We start from the raw sequence: 24,589 nt of genomic DNA on the forward strand, positions 1-24,589 counted from the left end.
AGAAGAGTCTACATGGAAGAGACATTTCAGATTGATGCAGAAATTACCTGCCTTGCGTTATGTATCAATATTTTAAAGCTTCGTATCAGATGAGTAAAGTAAAATACTGAACACAAAAACCACAAAACACAAGCCTTCTACAGAGAAAAAAGTAAAAATTCCTGTAGAATTTGCCGAAACATTTGGTCAGTAAAAGATGAGAGCAATTACACTGTCTGAACAGCCTCAAGTGTTCTAACGTCACAGATGTGCACATGCTCCCATGCCACAAAGTTCTGCTTGCACGATGACAAAGTCAAGAACCCCCGCTGTAATCTCCCAGCCTTTCAAATTCTGCTTTTATTAACTAGTAGAAAAACCAAAGCTGTTTCCTTTGCTAGAACAGGACACATTTTTTCATAAGGTAAAATGATCCTGAAGGGTTTTTTTTGGGGGGTGGGGTATAATGAAAGGAACATAAAGCTATGTTCTCACATTATCTTTGCAGTGGTGCTAGAAAGTCACTGAAGCTTGCATATAGCTCCTATCACATTTTATGTTCTCGCAGTCTTTTGAGATGAGGAGGACTGGGGCAAGAACTCCCTTTCACGAAGCAACCTCTTGGGACTGTCTGCACAATCCAAGGCCTCTGAAGCTGGTACTCTAACACTGCAAATGCTTTGTTTTGCTTTCTATTTGCATCATACTGGTTTAATCAACTGTATTTCAAAGACCTCATGAGTTTCAACAAGGCCAAGTGCAGGGTCCTGCACCGCAGTCGGGACAACCCCCCCGGTATCAATCCAGGCTGGGGGATGAAGGGATTGAGAGCAGCCCTGCCGAGAAGGACCTGGGGATACTGGTGGATGAAAAGCTGGACATGAGCCAGCAATGTGCGCTCACAGCCCAGAAGGCCAGCCGTATCCTGGGCTGCATCAAAAGAAGCGTGGCCAGCAGGTCGAGGGAGGGGATTCTGCCCCTCTGCTCTGCTCTGGTGAGACCCCACCTGGAGTACTGCGTCCAGCTCTGGAGCCCTCAGCGTAAGAAAGACACGGACCTGTTGGAGCGGGTCCAGAGGAGGGTCACAAAAATGATCAGGGGGATGGAACACCTCTCCTATGAAGAAAGGCTGAGAGAGTTGGGGTTGTTCAGCCTGGAGAAGAGGCAGCTTCGGGGAGACCTTATTGCAGCCTATCAGTACTTAAAGGGGCCTTATAAGAAAGATGGGGACAAACTTTTTAGCAGGGCCTGTTGCGACAGGACAAGGGGGAATGGCTTTAAACTAAACGGGGGTAGATTTAGACTAGATATAAAGAAGAAATTTTTTACACTGAGGGTGGTGAAACACTGGCACAGGTTGCCCAGAGAGGTGATGGATGCCCCATCCCTGGAAACATTCCAGGTCAGGTGGGACGGGGCTCTGAGCAATCTGATCTAGTTGAAGATGTCCCTGCTCATGGCAGGGGGGTTGGACTAGATGACCTTTAGAGGTCCCTTCCAACCCAAACTATTCCATGACTCTATGATTCTATGACCTAATGATGGTTGATCACAGGAATGCATAATTTCAGGATCAGGTCCAACAGAAACTACTTACTACATTCTGAGGAGCAGGTCTGACATACATATCCTATGTAGAACATGGACTGATTATATGTAAACAACATGCTGATATGCTCTCTCCATCCATTCCCCAGGTTAGCAAAATTGCTTTAGGCATTAATTCAATTTCCTTATTCCAGGCAGGTTTTTATTCTTTGATTTCAGATACAATGTGCTGGTATAAAGAGCATTTCTGTTCTGACCATATCTTTCTGAGCCTCTGCTAAGCCTGGGGTTGAAGGAGACCTACCAAAGCCAGCGAACTGGGACTTTGACCCTAGATCATCGTGCTTACAACTGTTTCAATTACAACAGGACATGAGACAGACTTGGTCAGAGGAAGAACACAGCAATATGTATATGCATATTTACATGCATTCTCTTCCTTAAATCTAGCAGAGAGTAAAATCAGTAGCCTTCTGAGGTGATAGACAAACATCACACACGATTTTTCCTGTGGCTTTCAGCTTGCTTTTGAGTGCAATGAAAGCACCAAAGCATCAGGAACTTGGCTATGTAAGAGATTACCATCTACCATAGCCCCATGTGCAGCCAGAAAGATTGCCTGCCTGTTTCTTAATGGTAAAACTCTCCAGACCTATTGCCAGGGCTGAAAAAAGTTATTCATAGTAGGCTTCTATTCCAGATTCAGCCTTGACAAAGATAGTGTAAGGCTTTCGAAAAATTCCCACAGCCCTGTTTAGTCCACCAGCGAGTCTCACTTGAGAAAACTGACAGTGTTTTGAGCCCTTCCCCTTCATGCTGCTCACTTTTCCTCTGTGGATGCTGCACTTCCACGTTCCTGCAGTGAAAACACACCATAGCCATCACACATCCGGCACAGCTTACTCCTCTGTGCTCTGAATTGCATTTGCAAGATCACCTCCCTGGCTGAGAACCACTGATGGTAACTGACAGCTCTAGACATTAAAAAAAACCAAACTATTGTCAATTCAGGGACTGTGCACTGTGTTTGTTAGACAACATGAAAAATTGTACTTGTTTTACTACTGGCAGAATTGGGATGGGAGGGTTCCCCCCACCCCCTCCTTTCCCTCCTGTTTACTTTCCTGCCAGTACCGTAGGGACTTTTAACACTACCAACTGTGAAAGGCTCTTATATAACTTATTGTTTAACTTTGAGAATTACAGCCTGGCTGTGAAAGACAGATATGCTCTGTGAGTCTGGAGAGGAAGCAAGAACATGCCACTTAAATAGAGTAGCATTGGAAGCTCCTCTTTTCTGAGAGTAGCTATGACATTGCCAAGGTTTTAAAAATCTTCATACCAGACTGCCCTCTACTGGGACGTTATTCAAATAAACTCCATCCCTGCTCTTCCCAACTCCCCCACCATCCTAGAATCTGTACCAGAAACACATATGCTTTTTCTAGACTAATGAAAAGACTTTTCAAAACTTATATATCTAACAAACTTTTTTTTTTTCCTCACAAGCAATCCATTCAAGTGAGGAGTTGGAAATGCATCTATATTTCTATGCCAACACCATTTTCAGCACCACAGATTTTGTTTAAATCAAGTGTACTTGGGGCTGGTGTTGAATGTATAATGAGAAAAAAACCTGACCCTATTTTCTTGCATGTTGTCTGGTAAATGTATTAAGCTGACAAAATTTTACACAACCCTCTTTTTCCCTAACCAGTGACCTAGTCTCTTCTCTCCATTGAAAACATACACCACACTGATGCCCTACAGTGCACCTGAGATTACTCATTTTTTTTGAAGTATCGTGGCAACATTATTACTTTTGCAGTCTCTGAAGGATCTCCTTGTCAGGTGCTTTTCACTTGCAGGTAAGGTATTTCTCTCTTTTGACCCAACAGTTGCAAGACCTGCAAATTCTGCTCTAAACCTGAGTATGGAAGTTCAAGTTTTGCCCCCACTATAGAGAAAGGTTTGGTAGTTGAGACTAGATCACCCACACCATAATCCAACTGTCTTTACTGGAGCTTGTGTAAAACAGAAAAGAACCCAAATGTCTCTACCTATTTGGCCCAGCAAGGCCCTGTAAAATAAAAACATTTGTTTATTAATCTGACAGGAATGCATGAAAGTGGACTTTCATAAAATGTTGAGCTGTGCAAAGCTGTATTTTAAAATCTGTGGCAGCATATTAGTACCAAATAAGAATATTCAGGACAGTGCCAATAAGCCACATAATTTGATTTTTACTAAAGAGATTTTAATTTTTCCCCCACTACTTTGTGGTCTTCCACTTTCTCGAACACATGCTTCAGAAAAATTGACCAGAAAACTTGTCTGAATGGCCTGAAAAGAAGATTTTTGACCTACTGCACAAGGATGAAACCACACTTTGCAATTGCATTGTTTTGTTTTTTTTTTTTAATTGCAGAATATGATTTTCCTGACGATTAAAGACCATTCTTCATTAGTAGCAGGATGACAGAGCCACATTTTACAGCTGGAGCTCACAGCACAACCCCAGAATTTCAGCTGTTTTAAAGTACTTTCACTGAGATAAGCTCATGATTATTTACCAACGTGGATCTCTGCTTTACCACACCTCCTTAAAATATCATTTCTTCTTAAATACCAACATCTCTGGAAGTTTATGCCTCCTAGAGGTCAAGAAAACAGTCATAAGCAGCCACATAGATTTATTAAACAAGAATCCACAGTAGTGAGGTGTTTCTCTATTCACCGCCTTCCCCACTTTCCCAATACTTATGGGGCTGTTTCAATTCCAGTGGCTTCAGAACTGGTAGCTGCACTACATTCTGTTATTCTCCTATTCTACGGCAAGAGTTATTACTACCAGTCCCTTCTTGCCACCCCAAAGACCTTTTGATCATTTAATATAAGGGCTATATATGCTCATTAATCACAAAAATTACCTGAGACATTTGGTATCAGAAAAAAAGAGATACTTATTTTACATTTAAGGCTGCCTCAAGCTTTTCTTTCACAACAGAAGAGCCAGGAGATGCAGGACGGCTGCTTCTCTGCACCCTGGCCAGGCAAACTCTTTGCTACTCACTACAAGCACTATACTATGAATTCTCTTCCACAGTCCTCCTCATATTCAGTTCTGTATTTCTGATCTTGAAATGCTCCAGCCCTGCTTCTTCAACTTAGATAAGAAAAGGCTCTGTTAATAAAAGGCTATTATCTCAAAGAAGGTTTTGCTACCTGTAAGACAAATGTATCTTTACACCTAATACAGAAGATATAATTTCCACTGGATTTAGTATCATCTGAGACTGCAAACTTTCACTACCCTAAAAAGCTGTATAGTCTAATGAATCAGACTGCAACAGCCCTCCCCCACGGAAAATGAAATTGCCTTCACAACAACATGTGTAGTTTAGCTCACGACACTGCAAAACAATAATAATAATATGCATCACTCATGTGAATCAGTGGATACATCACTACAAGACATCTGTCACCAACAGAAAGCCCATTTATTTACGGAACTAGGGAAAAATAAGGATAATGATTTCCAAATTCCATTTTATTGCCAGTTAAACTCAACAGAGCTGACTAGTTTTTGAACAGTAAAAAAAATTCCAAAGCCCCATTTGCGAGTTTACACTGATATTCAGGTCAGTTGTTAAAGGTACGTTTCATGAATAGATGAGATGATGTAAAAAAGGTTCTGTTTATTCACAGAACCTACAGGTAAGTCTGATTTGTATAGAGAAAGCTCAGTGTGGTCACTTTGCTGGGGAGCCTTTCACATTCTCACTCACTGTCTCATTTTGAATCCCACTGTTCAAATTCTTTGAAAGAACCTTTCTTTTCTGGCAGCCCACAGAAAAGAAACCCCCACATTTTCATGGGTTGAAAAGTGAGCACAGACTGATGATCAATTTTTTTAAAAAGAGGCGCTCTCAGGGAAAAGTAGTTCTAGGAACTGAATAGCCCAAATCAGAGTAAAAACATTTCCTATTTATCGAAAGTGTCAGACCAAAAAAGACCCTGTATAGAAACAAAATGTACTGATTAAACATAGTAGCTAGGAGAGTACAAAGAATTACAACAGGTTTTTATCCACTGGAAAAACGTCAGTTCCCTGATAAACAGAATAACCACTACTACATTCCAGCAGCACTTAGAACAGTGCACTCAACCAAGCAGTTAAATCTCATATGAAGAATAAAACACACATTAATTACAAAACTTAGGGTCTTTTGAATCATTCACGTAAGGAAGAGAGCATCGTTACCTATCGTTTTGGTTCACTGGGACTTTGCACAATATAGTAGTAGTTCAACAAAATAAGCTTAAGCAATCAATTCCAGCAGTCACTTGTTCCATCTCCAATAACACAGTCCACACCATATTTGTGCTGATAAAACTTGTTGTAGGGAAACTTAAAAGTCGCCAGCTCTGCACACAGTATTAACAGATTTCAACCTGTATGTCTCCATTCTTTAAATTAGTAGAACAGACATATTTCATTTTCAGGAAAGACATCACAAAAATAAATATAAACAAAATAAATACAGGGCAGGGAATATCCAGACATGCGGATTATTGGAATAAGCTTTTTGTGCAGGAAGTGAAGGCTGGGGCTCAACACTAAGAAGAAACAATAGCAGTGATGCATTGTCCATCAAATGATCCTTCTCTGTCCTTGAATGTACATCAGGCAGAATGTCCTCAATGAAGAAAAAGGGTATGTGATTGTGTCATTACAGGCTTGAGGACTGATTTAAAGCACACTAAGACAGTCTTATTTTCAGCAATTCTTAATCAATGATTCTTAGTTCAATGGTCAACTCTGCAACACTAACAAAAAGTATTCTTTTAACAAAATGTTTTCCACTTTATACCTACTACCAGTTGTTAGAATCTGAAAAACTGAACATAATGATAACAAGCTTCAGGGTGTTTATCATACCTCAGCTCCACCCATCCATTTTGGTTCATCGGGAAATTCAGCACATAGGATATCTTCTGACTGGTTAGTTCCTAATACATGATAATGCAGCTTTTGGTGCAGATTAGTGGAGGTCTCAGTGCCTAGTGAATTGCAGATATTTAAACAAATTAGTTCTCAAAGAAATCCAACAACAACCAAATAAAACCCTTAGAAACTTCTGTATCCCTTTGCATATAAAAGAGTAATTCAGCAGAGAGAACTACGAATGGTTCCAGTCTACAACCATGCCCCTCCAAACAAACACCCCCCTCCAAAACAAAATAAAATTTCAAACCACACTGCAAACCTGTTCAAACAGTTACCCTTTCCTTTTATTGCTGATAATACGTTCTTCAAATGTGAAGATTTATCATTTCAAGCTTTGCTTTCTAGAAATACTAAGCAAGCAAAGAAAAACAACAATCCCTGCCACCCTCCAATGATGTTTTTGCTCCCATTTCACCCTGGGCAACTAAGGGGAGATTTATTGCTAGCTAACATTCCTAGAAACCTTCATACTTCCATTTGCTGAAAATAAAGAAGTATTTTAAAGCACTGCATGAGGTGCTACTTGATTTTTATTTTTTTTTTTAAGTTCTGTTCTTGCAACATTTTCCAACACTTCAGCTTCTGAACTACAAATGTTTAAAAGTAAAAAACACAAGGTGGGTACCTAACTTGCGAGTTTGGCAAAATGATAGGCTGCAAAAGCAAATACAGAGGCAAAATTCAGGCTCCTTCCAAGGTCTAACAAAGAGCACAGCTCCAGAAGAAACTTTTCAGTAGCACTACCTTATAATAAGAGCTGCTAAATTCCTTCCCTGTTGATGCTCCTTGGCAATTTATTCTACTTTGTATGCTGCTCCTTGAGTTTTGCTAGCATAAACATTTTGTGTTGCTGTGCTAGGAACCACAGATGAATTAATCTGGTTGAATAACAAAAACCTTATGCCCCAGATTGCTATTCATCAGGTCAACCTCCCAAGCCAGTTCACCTATGCCCACACAAATGCATAAGGGGAAGAGATCTAAGCAAGCTGTCACCAGACATCAAATTCCAGCCAGTAACACCCTGTATGAAAGCTAAGTAAATCACTGCAGAGAAAAATAAAAGGAGCAGCAGACTTTTAAGAGAAAGACAGGGACAGGCAGACAAGAGGATACTCAAACTAACTGAGTATAGGCTTTGGTCATACAAGACATACTCTGATACCTAATTGTATAAACTAGTATAGCTAGTTATTTCAGTATGAACTAGTAGAGCTGATTGTTTGTTGCACCAATTTACTGAAAAGGTCATTTTGCTTCCATATAGCATGCAATTACTACAGCCATACTTACCATCACTTTTCCCATCTTGTTTTGGATAGCAGTTGTAGAACATGCCTTTTCCATCATGGGTCCATGCCATGCAACTGAATTTAACTCTCTCCAGTGTATCGGGAAGATCCTCAGGACCTTCTACTTTCATAAACTTGATAGTAACCCAATCAGAGCCACTAGAACTCAGGCCATATGCAAAGTATTCACCGTCTTCACTGAATGCATAACCTAGGATATTGGAACCAAACAAGTTAAAGTAAGAACCAGCACAAGGAATCAGTATTTTCAAAAAAGTGTTTGTTATTTTGCCACACAGCTTTTTATTATTTACTACATGCTAGCCAAATCCCAATGAAACAGAGGTGAAATTGGGAAAGTAGTTAAAAGAAAGGTGTTCACTGAACACTGAGAGAAGAGGGTTTATTTTCTAAAAGACAGTGCAAGCAACTACATCTGCTATCATTTGGGATTCGCAGCACTTTTCCAGTCTCTGTGGACTTCTCAAGTAGTTCACAGATCTGAGTTTAGGCATGCATACTCAGTAAGCATGTTCAGTAACATTGCTTATGCCCAACATCTGAATTATGATTTGAGTAATAGTTCTTCTACTTCCCTGAGTTTGGGGGGAAGAGATGGAGACTGAAAATGCGCACAGTTAGAGAACTTAAAGTGAGATTTTAAGAAACAGTACCAAAGAAGTCAACAGAAATTGAGATGCAAGCAATGCATCCTGAAATAAAGCAAATACCACTTCAATATAGGAGTCAATGAAAACTAGACCCTGCAAAGCCATGAAAACTGAAGTAACTAGAAAAATTTGCCACCAGCACGCAAATGGATTAATCACCAGTATTCTCAGCTAAGACCTCTGATCTGTATGTCGCTCTATCCAAACTGTGAGGAAAACATGATTCTGAAAAAAATTCAGAAGAGCTTCCATCATAGTTGATAAGGATCAAATTCACTCTTGCAAATCAATTCAAGTGAAGAGATTGAATTATCATAGGCCTGTACAGACCTGAAAGTAACCACTGAAAAAAAACACACACAAGAGTTGCATTTCGTAGAAATCATAGGTTTGAGAGATGTCACTGTGCCACCCTAACATATTCTCCCCTATAAGAATGTAAGAGTGGCCATTCTGATTCAGAACAAGATTCCGCCTAGCTATCCTCAGGAGTAGTCACAAGGAGATGCCTACAAGAGTAAGAACAACGCAAGCACATGTAATATTTCCCTCAAATATTCTTACAACCTCTGACCATCTTTAGCTTAGGAGACTTCTTTTCCATGAAGTAGTTGGTTAATAATCTTCAATGCTTACCTCCTCCTTGACCTTGTCCAGCTTCCCTTTAAACCCGCAGTAAGTTTTTTGCACCACCAACATTCATTGGTAAGGGGTTCTACAAATCTACTACTTCTGGTATGAACCACCACCTCCTTTTGTTTGCTTTGGACTCGACTCCCACTGCCTTCATTTGATATTCCCTCATCCTTGTAATAGAAAAAATGTCAACTAACCAACCCCTACTCACTCGCTCCATGCTACTGCACACCACAAATGATTCTGTAGACTTCTATTACATCCCTGCTAAATTGTCTCTTTTCCAAGCTGATTGATCTGGGCACATTCAATTGTTCCTGACCTTTGCTCCATACCTTTCGTTGTTCCTACTGCCCTCCTCTGAACTGTATTTCAGAGCCCCCTTTGAGCTGAGGGGACGGGAACTATATTTAATATTCAATGTTACTGTATAAACCCCTGGGTTGCTAACGTAATGGTGTTTTCTGTTTTGTTCTCTATTTCCTTCTTAATCATTTCTGACATTTGATGTGCTGGTTTGGCTGCTACCGAGAACCAGGCTGACATTTTCACGGAACTACCTATTACAGCCTAAGAATTGTTCCCAAGTGGTCATAGTCAGCTCAGAGTTCATTCCATGCATTCCTCTACAAATGAGGTTAGGATTGTTTGTCCCCTGTGCATCACTTAATTTATCTGCACAGAGACTTTTACCTGTTAATTTATTGCCCACTCACTATTACTAAGGTCTTCCTGCAGCTCTTCACAGTCATTCTTCAGCCTTTACCTGGAATAACTTTGTATCGTCGCCAAACTCTGCCACCTCACTGCTCACTCCTTTTTCTAATATATATGAATGTACTGAACAGTGCAAGTCCTAGCATAATCCCTGACAGAACTCTACTGGTGATATCCACCTTGAGAGCCAACCAGTTATTCCTGTCCCAGCCTTTAAATCAATTATTTATCAACAGCAGGAGTTTCCCCTCTTGTTCCATGGCTGTTGTTTCTCTAAGTGCATTTGGAAAGAGACTTTGTCATAAGCTTTTTAGAAATACAGAAAGATTATATGAACCCAATTCCTTATATCCACCGTTTAAGGCAGGAATTCTCACTAAAAAAGCCGTACTGATTCTTTTCAACTAGGTCACGCTTAAAGAAGCATTCACTAATTCTGTCCTCTGTTTTTATTAACTGGCCTTGAACAGACTTAAAAGACTTCTAGGTCCAACTTGCTTCTACAATAAGCCAATAGGGAGTGGGAAAATGGACAGCTAACACAAGTTAAACACAAGTTACTAGTGAATACAAGTAAATTTGTGATTCTCATAAAAGTTAATGCTACGTTCCTTCACAGTCTCTTACTTCAACTTGCTCGCTTGTGTTAAAGATACAAAATACAATTTTAAGAGAATTAGTCAATATAAATACATAAACTTTTTTCCTTGCTATGGACAGCCTCAAGATCTGTTCATATTTCAGTAGAAACCTGTTACAGAGTTGTGAAAAAAGACATTGAGAAACTGAACCAAGTTAATTGTGAATACAATGTAGATTTAGATTTACTTTGATTAAAACAAGCCACTCTAGCCATACTTGTACAGATGAAGAGCTGGAAACCATTTCCAACTTCTGCTGAAGACCCAGACTTATTCAGCAGGAACTGCTGTCTCACTAACCTCGTAAAGCCACAGTGCCATCATCAGAAAGCTTATTTGGATCAAGAAAAACTTTGGCATTGGCATCCAAGGAGTCTTGTACATATAAAACTCGCTGGTTCTGCAGTCCTGTATTGTAGAAGTGAAAATACCTAAAAGAACACAAGAGGGAAAAATAAGTAGGAAGAACTCAAGATTTTTCAGTTAGGCAAGCAAGAAAAACTTGTATGAGATTGTCATGAAGTGAATAAAAGACAGATAAATATATATTTATATTCTATATAATAATACACTCTTCACGGTAGAGTAGGAATCATAGCTTCCCCTGTGGCCGGCCATCAGGGATTTAACCATCCTCTGTAAGTGCCTTTCTCTCCCCCTTAGTACAGAGGAAGCCCAGACACCAATTTCTAGGCCTCTAAAAATGAGAGGAATCTTATCCCAATGTGATATAGACTGTATAGAGGAGACTGTATGATGCATCCAAAAGATCTTTTAAAAATAAAAGCTGCATTGGCCACAGTGCATTTCAAACAAAGCTAAGTATACTATAAACTCTACACAACTGTCTATGTTAAACAGCTCTGGCAGCCTTAGCGTTTCTCTGTTACAAGTATTGGTGCAGGTTCCCATCACCTGTGTTCTAAGCTTTGCCATTCATATAGCTGTTTTCAATCTGTATCGCGTGGCAGACAGATGTTCAAATGATACAGAACTGAAATTGTTTCATCTGTATTTCCCAATGTCCATAAAACTCTGTGTTTTGAAAAGGTTGTAGGAACAGAGAATTACAGAATTGCCTTTAGTGAGGGATACTCTTCACATCAGAAGACACTACAGAGCGCAAAGAAATTAACAACTGTATTCTATGCAATTCATAGGTACTACACTTTTATTCCTTAATAGGACTTCTGAGTTTTACTACACAAACCTGTGACTTAACAAATCAAATAGAAGCTTCACTTGGGGGAAGTTCAAACCTAAACATAAGTTCACACATTCCCTAAGACTGTCCAGTACTTGGATACAAGCACGGGAACCTGGTAAACCCAGAAGGGGGAACTATACTCACAAAGGCCTGGCTAACAATCTGAACTAGTAATGTGTTCAAATACTAACAATAACGTTCAGCAAATGACAAAATCAAAAGATTCAAAAGAACAGAAGAAAAAGATAAGTAATTTTCCATTTGACCATGCATTTTCTAGCCAATTTCACCTCTGCCATGCTGGGTAATAAGCTGGGAACCAAAGGTCAAAATGTGACAGGAACAGCACCTCCCTGGGCACTGTTCTTTTCTGCAGATTCTACAGAACAGCTCTTCAGACACCGCCTTTCAGCAGCTATTCTTTGGCAGAAAACTGGAGCAATTAAATTTGAGAATTTTTAAGTGTCATAGGAAGTTTAGATAGTTCTTCAAATAGAATAGTTCCTCCCCCCGCCCCTTACTAAATGTTACTTAACTTGGTAGAGCCCTCTTGATCTCCTCAAATGCCATAATTTATGTTTTTTGGCATAATTTTTAAACCACTGTGATTTAAGTTCAGCACGTGCCAAGAAATAGAGTAACACTCAAAAAAACTAAAAAGACATCTATTAAAATCAAAGTAAAGTGTCACAAATTAAAGCACAGGAAGCTCCTGGCATAAATGTTCTTCCTGGAGGACAGTCAGCTGCATCAAATTAAGACTTTTTATCTCTAGTGGAGACTATATTCATCACTGCCATGAGCACTTCTGCAACATCAAGCCTTATGAGCACTGCAGATAACCACACCCAGGCATGTTTGCACTGCACAGGGAGAATGGGTCAGAGAATCCGGAGCAGTCACTGACCAGGCTTGCTCCAGAATCAGATCAGCATAGCTACATCTGCATGAGCATCACATACAAACTAATAAGCTTTGTCTGACTTGCTCAACAAGGCTTACGTCCCCGGATGCAGCACTGTCCTAAACAGCTCCACTGCTTCTGGGCTTAAATCTCACACCTCTACACATTGACATGCCGTGCCACATCAGTGATAACTTAAATCAACATCAGCTTGGGTTCACTCCCCACAATATACTTTTTAAAAAACCCACATAGTACAGACTTTCCCTCCTTAGTAAAAAGCATCCACACCCTCCTCACAGCATAGGACAGATAACTGAAGAGCAGCAGATCTCCCTCAATATCTGTGCAGAAATCTTAAGGCAATGAGACATCTTCTGCTCTTTCCTGTGGATGACAGTGAAAATATACCTGGCATATCTAGGTGCTCACTCAACAAGGATCAAACAAATTAAAAATACTAAAAAAGACTATTTGTGTTTCCCATGATTAAGAACGGCTGGACTGCTAAAACAATCTTACTAAGTTACTAAGTTAATCAGCAGTTTCATCCCTTTCCTCTCTTTCTCTAGGAGATTACTAGTGTTTCTGAAAGAGGTCACATAAAATTGAGTAGCAGCTGCAGTCTCCAGACCTTAGGTAAGCCACATAAGCACCATCCCTTTACCTAGCCACAGAATTAAAACAGGGATACAAGTAGACTAGGTATTGGAATATAGCAGGATTTCTTTATTTCTTAGAAGACAGATCTTTTTGCATCAGTTGCCTTAAGTCCTCCAAATGATTTTTTCCCCTATTCCCTGCAGATACAGGAGCCATTTTTCACAAGGGAATTCCCACAGCTTTTCACTGTCTATGACTAAACAAAAATTGTACCAGCTGCTCAAGCTACGTCCAACATAAGAGAAGTATTTTAGTAAATATTTAGAACAACATGCTCATGACAGACTTGTGCTGTTTTCAGGATGAGGTGCCTTTAACTACACTGACAGTGACCAACCCTGAAAGGAACTCCTCCAAGTTTTACTTTTACAACAGTTATTCTACAAAGTTGTCTGAGTTTTGATAAACTCTTCTTATAAAAAGCAAAGACAACAAAAGCACAAGAAAATAATATGACTGGGAACTGGAGACAGTCAAGTATCTTGTGCTCTGCATCATGCAACCATATATATTAACATTGGCTTACTTTTCCTACTTCCCAACTATAAAGGAATAAATACAAATATAATTCATAATTTGTTTTCCTAACTAGTAGTTGCTTTTGACTTGCTTCACGTTCATCACCACCTACAAAGACATTCCTCACATACCTTTTTCCTTTCTTGAAGTGGCAACTGTACTTAGGATAATCGTAGAGTTCCGTCATTCGTTCTTTGAACAGTCCTCTGACAGGACACTGCTCGAGAAAGGGTACTGTAAGCTTGTTCTGAGCCTCCACAAATGCCTGAAAGAAAATAATCCCCCCCCCAAAATACATGAACTCAAGCAGAAATGCATATTTTCTACAGAAAACACTATTTTCTGAAGCAATGCATCACAGACATCTTTCCCCGCATAGGAAATTCCCAGACATAGGTTTTGTAGAGTCACACCTGAAGAGTCTTACTCCTGTAAGTCACACCTCTAAGATCAGTAACAGGATTGATCTTATACCTTAAGTAACGTCTCTCCAGGGCACGCACTGGGGTAACCAGTGGTTCGGCCAAAGCCAGATTACTGCCATTCCCCTTTAAAAAAACCCCAAATGTCATACTTTTAAAAACTCTCCCTATATTTGCCTAAATGGCATAGCAAAGCTAATTTACAGTATATACCTAGGAAATACCATCTTCCCTTACTTCACCACAAACTACGATACTCTAATACTCTATGATAAATAAATTAGGAAATGGATAAAGAACAGAGACCCTTTTGCCCACAGACAGCACTATCATTTTGGGAGCTGTGAAGGGCTGGAAGAAGATACAAAATGTCATATGCACCATCTGTTCATCCTATTAACATAACACACAGGATTAGTCCCAGCCACTGTTTCTTGGAAAGGCTGTCCACAGATCAGTTCTTAGTTACAATAGGCAAGAATACCTAATCTCCAAGAACAGAACTTTGAGGAGTCTGGTTTCTTCAAAACACTCCACCGCCCAGTCACAAACACTTAATGACAGTGGCCAAAACCATTGCCACTCCAGCTGTTTGTTAGAGGCTGCCACTCCCATGGCATGCATGGAAAAACTGGTGCTCTGTTGGTGTTTCACCATCCCTATTTATAGCACAGTACATTAACATAAAATTAATACCTAAGCGTCTTAAGGTGAACCACAGCTGCTAAGAAGCAGACATGCAGGCTTTTCTGTCTCTAACATGGAGTAGGAAGGACAGGACACTGTGTGTGTGGCTGTAATTCACAGCCAGACGTCGCAATGATGGCTGCACTATCGCTCTCGGACCCCAGCCTCTCGCCTCCAGATGTCCACTTATCTCTTGCTTACACGGGTCTCTTCCCCAGTTATTACAAGAGGCTATTGTTTCTACCTGTCCTGAATCTGTCACACTGCAAGCAGATCCAACGCATGATAACCTCTGAGCTACACTTCACCGCAGGGCATGACCCACAGGAGCAGCAGGGCTACAATCCATATTCCACACCTTGTGTTTCACAGTTCTTCAGAAAAGCCAGCTGCTGTACAAACAGAGTACCTGGCATACATTTACCAATTGCTATCAATGTTTACTCATTCATTAATTCTTCAGGTGAAAAAGAGGAAAGAATAGAACATAAAACTCTTTCAGTAGCATTTTACAGACATTTCACATGGTGAGAAGTAAGCACAGAGGGCAAGTAGAGACACTCGCCTTCCCATTTGCCTCGCTGCCACAGCAGTGCATAGCCAAGAGCTGCATTACATGCCAAGCTGTGTTTTCAGAGACTTGTCAGGCCAAAAGGTAAAGGAGAAAGTGCATTAATTATGGTCAGTCTCCACTTGAGAGGTATTTGTTCATGCCTAACAAAGCATACAGAAACTGATAAGCTTTAAACACAAGTGCAGAACTAGTAATGCCCTAAGAGCACTTGGCTAAGTGCTGAAACATATTAGTTTAAGAACATGCAGGCTGGTTACATGCAAGTCACCACTCAAGGATGACACAAGAAAGCAAGCACTACAGCACTGAAAAGGAACAGATACAGAAGGCTAACAATGACAACTTCTGGACCTTTACTCAAAATTAGACTCTATGCATCAGCGAGGATCGAGTCAGGAAACGATCCCCTGAGAAAAAGGAAGGAAAGACGTGAAAGCATTGCCAAGGGAAGGCCAATTTTTGCTTCTGTTCTCCCTTTGAGGATCTTACTGGCATAGACAGCTTTAACACCCAGCACGGCAGCACAGCACATCCCAGTGGTAGCCTCCACATTGTACCACTGTAACAGTTTGCCCCCGCCTCATCAGATGATGAAAGTATTTACTTAATCAAATTATCAATTTATCAAAATATCAAATTATCAAAAAAATTACTTAATCAAATCTACCCAAGAACTATGTGTATCTGAATGTTTCTTCTAACATAAACACATGAATTTCAAAGACCACATACACAAAAATCTAGACAATGCATGCTACATAAATAAACCAACTACTCAAAGGGCTGTGACATTTTCAGAGAAAAGATGTCTTATAAAAATATGTCTAAAACCATCCATTGTACTGGATGGGCAAAAGCACTTTTCAGTTGCATTTAGTGGACAGAAACTGGCACACATCTTTGTTTCATCTATCAATAATGCAACCAAAATGGTAACATTGCTGCAAGGGTATACTGGAACTGTGTGTTACTCACTTCTAACTGCACAGTCACATCTTACCACATCTGCTTTCATTACTGATATTCAAAGAGGAGACACAAACTTTTCTTTACAAGCATTTGTTGCACAAGAGCACGCTTACATGCTACTGCACTCACAACTGAATCACTAGTAATTTTGCTTCTACAGGGACTTAATATATTTTTCCCATTTGCCTCCAAGATTCCAAGACTATTTGTAAAAGGGAATGCCATGGCTATCTAAAAAAGGAGGTAGGAATTACAGGTTTTTGAAAGAGTTCCACTGAGGAGAATCCAGTCCAGTTTGGAAACTCTCCGTTCTTACACTTTTGAGCATGAGGTTGCACTCATGTTCAAAAAGCAATACATAATTAAAATACTGCTCTAGGTAAAGTACAGGAACAGATGTTGTCAGCAGAAACTCTCATAGTAAACAACTCCCTCCACCACGCAGGGCTAAACAGATGCCACCCAGGCTATAAGGCTAACAGTAACTCTCTGTATATCTTCATGAGCCTACAGAGAAAGATTCCTATTTTACTTGTAGAAATCTGCGTCTGACAATCTATCACAAGCCTTGAACCAGGACAGAATTTGGCAGCAGAAGAAAGGACAGAATAAGGGTCCAAGTAAGGCATATGCTTATGGGTGTCTCAGAAAATAAGGTAATTTGAAAAGCAAAAGAATTTCTGAAGTGTTGTACTAAGAATAGAGATGTTCTACTTGAGGCTGAAGTGTTTGGCCATTACTTGAGCAGGCCAGCTGTTATTTTTTTAGAAAGTGTAACTAAATTTCATCTAAAAAACACATGCCACAAATTTTTTTAACCATGTTTTGTTACAACCTATCAGCTTTCTACATGGCACTAAGCTATTCTCTCGACAAAATAATGACTTCCACTCACAGTATGCTTTCCAAGAAGTCTTAGGATAGAAATTGTTTTAACATTACCAGTCTTTGTTATCAATCTGTAAAGTATTTACAGTTTGTTTAATAGTTACCCCCAAAATCTTTATATATATCTTCTCAGTAAAACATAGTTCAGTGCAACTCCTACAAGAGGGCACATACCTTTTTTAAGTATTTAAACAAAACTAAGCAGATTTCTGGTGACTTGCCTCTTAGTGTTTACTTTAGTATTTAGCAAAGAAAAATTCAAAGTGCAATTGGAAATTTATCAAAACATGTGAATGAAACACTGGTCAATTAGAACTACAAATACATTTAACTGTAGTTTTGAGAGTTTCAATTCTATTCTTAATCCAAACATACACCTGTTCATAATACCACAACTCAACTGTGTATGCTACGTGACCTCTTTCATCCCTTGTCCATCCCTCATGTCTGAAACAAGCTACACATTACTGCCTAGACTGTCAATGAGTTAAGATACTGTATATTACTGACATTCTTACAGTAGCAAAAGACTTTGCTGGAGTCTGAAAAAGAGCTTATTTCCCACAAAGCACAAAAACAAACCATGAAGTTGAGAAGTCCAACCAAGCCAAACCCAAGATGACAGTAGAAGCATGGTTTTGGAGTTGTGGCCTATGTCATCACCAGAAGCGTTTTACCAGCATAGCATAACATTTCAACTATGCCAGGGATGCTTCCTCAGTCTGTCTTAAAGGTCAATGGCTGAACAGTAGCAGAGCATGAACCCAGCTTCCGCACCTCCTCTCTCTAAAATGAGGTAGGAACTTCTCCATCTGACCAGGGGCTCACTTTTTATTTATATATGTGGAGAAGGGAGTTTTGTTTGCTTATAGCTGCGCATGACTACTCCAGCCAAGCACGCGCAGGGAAAAAGTGATACAGTAAAGCACATAGATCATGAACATGGAAGCACATACTTGTTGAACAACAGCTTTTCCACAAGAGATTGAGGATGTGGCTTGATGATTGGCTTAATCAGCTCTAAGACTGCACGTCTGACAGGAAACAGTCCTGCTTAGCCACCTGCAAATTTCAATAACCTCCTTTTTATAGCAGATATATACACTGCATACGGAATAAGATCATCTTGGCGACCTGGCTGAAAAGTTTCTAAACCTATTTGCCTTTCACCTAATTAAAAGTAGGCTGTGGGCTGCTAGAAAAGAAAAGATCCCATTCTTGAACCATCTTAGATCCAACTATCATGTGGTCTTGGGGTGACCTAGATTAAGCATGTGTGCCAACAGAAAACTAATCCACCGAAGGCTTCCCCTCCAGAACATCACCTTGTGACGGCTATACCCATGCAAGGGAGGGACAGAAACATTCAGGTCAGCACAAGGAGGAGGATGGAGGGCAGAGAGAAACCACAGAACCACCTGACTTAATGGAAAACTGCAAACTACAGTGGATCAGGTACAGTACACCATCTACACTCTACTCTCACTGCAAAAATACCTGATTAAACCAATTACAAAAAAAAAAAAATTGCACCCTTCATGTTCACTTGTTTGTAAGCTGCTAACTAGCAGAGCCCACAAGATCATTTGGACTAGCCACAGGAAAAATTAGTATGATTCTTTATACTCATAGCTGTTGTGGATAATTTCTTTCAGTCCCAGTCCTGTTAACCCTACAGTGGACATCAGGTGAAACTACCATGAAAATTCCGGAGTTAAAACTAATCTCACTTGCCTGTGCTTCTTTCTCCATGCCTCAAGAAATAGTAAACTTCATGTTTCACTGAATCACATCAACACAGAAACAATGTGAGGCCTACCCATTTATTTTCTATGACCACACCAATGCTTGACATGACTATTTCTGCTAAGTCTAGAAAAGTAGAGTTCCAACATATTTGTGTATCTATTTGACAGCACACACCAAATAATTTTGACTGTTTGCATGTAAGAAAAGATTCCTAACTTAATAAATGAATGATGTTCAGTCTTCGTTCTGGTTGAAAATTCAACCAGAATTTTCACTGTTACACATACTCAAATCAAGCAAGCATGTTGTACACAGGAACGAAATAGGGGCTCTTTCACTACAGATGAGCATGGGTGCCCAAGGAATTCTTCTTCTAGTTCTGTACTTAATATGTAGAAAATTAAAGGTAGCCTGTTGTTGGAGGTGTACACAGGATATTTTTACTTTTCCCCAAAACAATTGGAGGTTTGGGATATTAAGGAGTGCATAAAGAGAGCGAGCGACTTGGAGGAAGAATGGGAAGGACACAGGTCCCAAGGTCAGTGACTTGAAGGCTTGAAAAGTCTACAAAGCACACTCCAAATTCTCTCTGAAGCCTGCACAGTCATTCAATTGCCTCTATACCAGTGTCTGGTTATTCTCTGATCTGGCAGGTGCAGAATGGCTATTCTGCAGAAGTCCTGCAAACTATCTCAAGAACTTGGAGATAAAACTATTAAGAAAAGCTAGCAAGAAAGAGTGGCCGTCAGCAACCTCTGCTGCAGGGCACAAAGAAGTGAGTGATGAAGCAGATTAAAGGAGTTTAGCACTTCAAGATTATTTTTTTCTGACCTCTTCTGTGAAAGAGGTAGAACAGCAAAATACTTTAATTCCCTTTGTTCAGTAACTCCTGGAACTTCAGAAAAAGATGACATACTCACATACTTATACACAAAGGAACTCTCCACTCTTTGCATCGTACTACTACTACTGCAAAATTCTGCCAAGGCGTGTGGTTTTTAGAGTGCAGGCAAGTAAGATTTAACAATATTTTCATTCCACCAATGTGACATCTTTGTGTCTGGGCTGCTGCACTTTTATGAGGATGTTATAATCCCCCACTCCTTATTTTGCCTCCTCTATAAACTACAACTTCTGGAGAATGAGATTCACCCTCCTCCAAGTGTTCTCACACAACCTGTTCACAGTATGTGGCGAGAGTACTGAACACAGGGACGCAAAAAGTCAGGTCTTGGCATTTTCTCAATCCCAACTCTTCCATAGGATCCCGAAAACCACTTCAGTGGGTATCTGTCAGGCCTCTATAAAAGAAAGACATCATCATTCCTCCCCACAGATATATCCCTCTGAATTTGGCACAAAACTATCCTATGTGTACCATTTCTTAAGGATACCAGAATCAAAAAATCAAAATACTCCCAACTTACTAAACATCTAATTTTCAATGTTAATGTCCATGGCAGAGTTTTTCACTAAAACCTGATCCCAAATGAACCTTTTTAATCCACATGAGTCTTTATATATGCCGATAGATCTGTAAGCAGGGAATGGGATCCTAACTGTACACATTTTATCTTGCTCTTGACAGTTACAAGAAGTTCTATTTGACCATCCTCCTCATGATAATTCATCAAGATGTATTATGCAAGCACATACATGAGAGAACCTAGAAGGAATCTCACTAATGGAAAGCCACTCTGCAGGATATTTTTAAATGGAGATCCTGCCCTCCATCATCTTTCTGATACAATCATGCATACTAGATAGACGCCAGTGTTTTAGATCTGGAACTACAGTTATCACAAAGTTATTAGCCATTACAGAGGAAACCCCCTCCACATTGCCACCTACCACTTTCTGGCCATCACCCCTGCAACTCGCTATGCCATGAATATCAGAGGAACTGGCTCACAGTCATACTTTATTATTTTTCAAGATTCTTTCTCAGCGAAAGACCAGTTCCAGCAGCACAGTCCAGCTGTACCAGACTGCAAACTGAAAACACTGCAACATCCGCAATCTGTAATAAAAGCCACTAACAAAGCCTAACTTCAGGAGGAAAACATTTTGTGGTTTTTTTTTTTTAAAAACGGGTCAAAACCCCCCCCAGTATTCACACACTTTATCACTGTACAAAGAAAGCAAGCCAAAGGAGTTTTCTTTCTACCTTTTCTTAACTACTTTATTATAGCAATTTTAGATGTACTGAGGACAGTGGATAAAGCGCTCTAAAATCAGAGTGTTTTGCTTCAGTGTGACAACACCACCTTGAGCACTTGAACTGTCTAAGAAAAATGGGTGCAAGATAAACAGGGCCTTAGTTTTCCAAATTCTGTGATCTACGTTATACCAAGTATTCCAGTCTTCACCCCATTAACACAAAGGTACAAAATAATGGCATTGCTGTCAGCGCCATAAGGTATCACATGAACTACACGTACATTCACTATGTAAGTTTTCAAAAAGTATTGGCAAGTCCTTCAAAAACAGCGTACCCATGCATCTAGTCTATAAAAGAGAACCATGTCAAAACAGCCATTCCCGTACAAAGAAAGGTTACCTTCGTCTGTTCGCTATCAGGATCTTCAAGCCAGCAGTATGGGTCGCTTATTTTACACCCATGGTAATCCAACACCTGAAGTTATAAAAGACAGTACTTTAAAAAAAGACATGCACACAAGCAAACTCTATTCATTAAGGAATGATAGTCATCAAGATGAAGGGTATTTGGAATTTCACAAAAGCATACAGTTCTAAGAAGCAAAGGAAGAGAAAAGCAAGACCTTGCTCCAAGGTGAATTGCTAATATTACCATTCTTTGGTGATGGCACCAAGGCAGCAGAGTTGTCCTCGGAAAAAACACAGAGCACCAGAGAAATGCAGAACACGAACATAAATTCCTTCCACAAGATAGATTAGTAATTAGAAAAAGACCAAAAAAACCCACACAAACCCCCCCAAAAAACAAACAACCCCAAACCTCCTCCAAATCCAGGTGTTCGTGTCAAATCACAAAACCTGATTACTGGATGCACCTAAAGTATAGTTCTGGTTACACAACTGCCTCTGGTTTAGCCCTCCCTACTATTCCTGCTCACAAACATGTGAGTAAAGTACATACATAAATAAAAAAAAACCCACCCAACACAAAAGACTAACCCACGTGGTTGAATTTATTTGCTTTCTTCCTCCAGTATACAAAATAAGACTAGATACCTGCGGTTAGGATTTGCATATTTCAGCCTTTCATTCAACTATGAAAGCAAATACTTAAGTTTTTCCAGTGTTGGCTCATGTCGGCAAACATTTTGGTTTAAAAGCAACGTTAGTTTTGTAAGTAATTCCTGGGCTGGCGCCTAAAGCACAGTCCTTTGCAGAAGGAGAAGAAAACTGAACCCATTTTAGCCAAACTTACACAGCAATCCTTGCGTATCAAGTTACGGTTGGAACACAAGGAGACAGATTATCTGGCAGATGTGCCATCACATAAAAATAGACTACTTGTTCCTCTGCATGCTGCTCCAGCCCAGGTGGAGGCCTGGATTCCCCAGAAACACGCAGCGGTACTAGAAGCTCCGGGATTTGCACTCCCCCCTCGGCACGGCCGTGAGAGCGGCCACCCCCCGGCCACCCCCCGGCTCAGCCGGGCAGCAGCCCGCCCCGGGCGCCGGCGTTGGCCCCGCACACGCGGGACGTGCCCGCAGGCAGCGGCACAACGGCCACAAATCCTAATTTTAACAAGACCCCAGCAGCCGCCACGGCCCACGGACGCTAAAACCCGAGACCCTTTAAACGGAGCACGCTGGACTTTTACCGGCCGAAGCCGAACAAAGCCCTGAAAGCCGAGAAGCCGCTAACCCCCCTCGAGGCGGCCCGCGGCCCCCGCAGCACCGAGGGGGCTGGTGAGACCGGCTGCCCCCGCGGCCGGGCCCGGCGGCCACCACGCGCCGGCGGGCTGCCCCGGCGAGGGCCGTACTCACGGCGGTCTCGTCGCGGTACACCTCGGGGTACTGGAAGGCCTGCATAGCGGGCGGCGGCGGAGAGAGGCGTGAAGAAACAGAAGAAAAGGAAGAGGAGGAGTACGAAACGAGGCGCGGAGGCGGCCGCGGGACTAGGACTCGGGCCGTAGCGGCGGCGGCAGCCGGCAGCAGGCGTGCAGCGCGGCCCAGGCGGAACGGCGCCGCCATACAACCCGCCCCCTGCCGACGAGCCGCCGCCCGCCCCAGCCAAGAGAGGGCCCCGCCGCCGGCGGGCTGAGTCGCACAGCGCCCCCTGCAGGGAGCCGCCGCACAGGCACCGGCTGGCCGCGGAGAGCCGCGCAGGCGGCGGCGGGCCGGGGCGGGTGAGGGTGGACATCGGTGCCGCCCTTGCGCTCTGCTCGCCGCTCCTGGCGCACCCTGCTCCGGCGGCGGAGTTGTTTCCCACTCACCACCCGGCCAACGGGTTTCATCTTCCTTGTAGTAAACGCTGTAAAAAAAAAAGCCATAATTAGTGGGTTTTGATTGCGGTTTTTTTTTTTCCTCTCGGCTCCCCCACCTTGACACAGGGTGCGGGGAGAGGCGCAGGCCCACCCGGAGGGGTCCCCTCTGTGCTGCCTGGAAAACAGCGGCTGTTGCGTGGGTGGGGGCTCGGGGCAGCTCGAGGCCGGGCCCACCCAAACCTTCAGTGCGTTTCCATCAAACACGCTTCTCCGCAAGCTGCCGGAGACTCTCCTTCACCCTAAAAGCGAAGGCCGAGTTGGCCACCGAGTCCCGCTGAGGACGGCTGCTCCAGCACACCAGCCCGGCTGGCTGGCGCTTGTCCTGCTCACCCCTGGTGTCGGGGGCTCCGGTCCCACGTCAGCACAGGCTCTGGCCTGCGCGGCTGGTCTGGATGAATGTGCACCCGCTAAAGGTGTTTCGGGTGGGTGACCTCGGGGCTCATCAGCCAGGCGTTTATTTTACAATAGGGTTTCCTGGGCCAGAAAACTTGCAAACATTTTTCCTTCCAGGCCCAGTGGACCCTCGTGTCACAAAAATACTGGAAACCTGCAAGGGACGGGTTGTCCTTTGGCTAGCAGCATGGCCGAACTGCTTTTCTTCCAAACAGTTCTTGTTTCAGAGTTACCAGCAGCCCTCCTGGTATCCAGCAGCCATCCTGTCAGCCTGGGGAGGACTTCACCGCAGCTTATCCGGGGTAAAATTGTGTGTACGTGTGGTGCGTGGCACCAGCGGCAGACAAGGAGGCTTGCACGTAGTGGTGTTTAAAGGTTTGATCAGCCCGAAGAGTGTTCACGGTTGCGAATAAAGTAACCGCCTGGAATGACAATGACCTAAAACATTTCAGAAATGGCATCAAACGTTTATAGTTACCAGCTCAGAAATGTGCCTTGATTGCTTACTCTTAATGAAAAGAGTTACCATCTCTAATTGGGCATCCTGTGGATGGTTAGGAGGTTGAGGGTTGTGTGCGTATGAGGAAATAAGCCAACCCCATAATGATCACTGTAACTAAGTGACATAACTGCTTTAAT

At 41.7% G+C, this 24,589-nt stretch overlaps 1 protein-coding gene across 1 annotated transcript in view; it reads right to left on the minus strand.

Annotated features, from left to right (window-relative positions):
- Nucleotides 1-23,258, minus strand: part of PREP (prolyl endopeptidase) — a 117,083-nt gene extending 93,825 nt beyond the window's left edge. The window contains exons 1-6 of the mRNA XM_076333319.1: nt 23,058-23,258; nt 21,638-21,712; nt 13,920-14,053; nt 10,796-10,926; nt 7,832-8,041; nt 6,470-6,591 (exon numbers count right to left, since the gene is read on the minus strand). Coding sequence (XP_076189434.1) covers nt 6,470-6,591; nt 7,832-8,041; nt 10,796-10,926; nt 13,920-14,053; nt 21,638-21,712; nt 23,058-23,102 — 717 coding nt within the window. The 5' untranslated portion in view covers nt 23,103-23,258. The remainder of the gene's footprint in view (nt 1-6,469; nt 6,592-7,831; nt 8,042-10,795; nt 10,927-13,919; nt 14,054-21,637; nt 21,713-23,057) is intronic.
- Nucleotides 23,259-24,589: the final 1,331 nt, after the last annotated feature.

This window comes from Aptenodytes patagonicus, chromosome 3, assembly GCF_965638725.1.
Source record: "Aptenodytes patagonicus chromosome 3, bAptPat1.pri.cur, whole genome shotgun sequence".
Classification (NCBI taxonomy): Eukaryota; Metazoa; Chordata; class Aves; order Sphenisciformes; family Spheniscidae; genus Aptenodytes; species Aptenodytes patagonicus.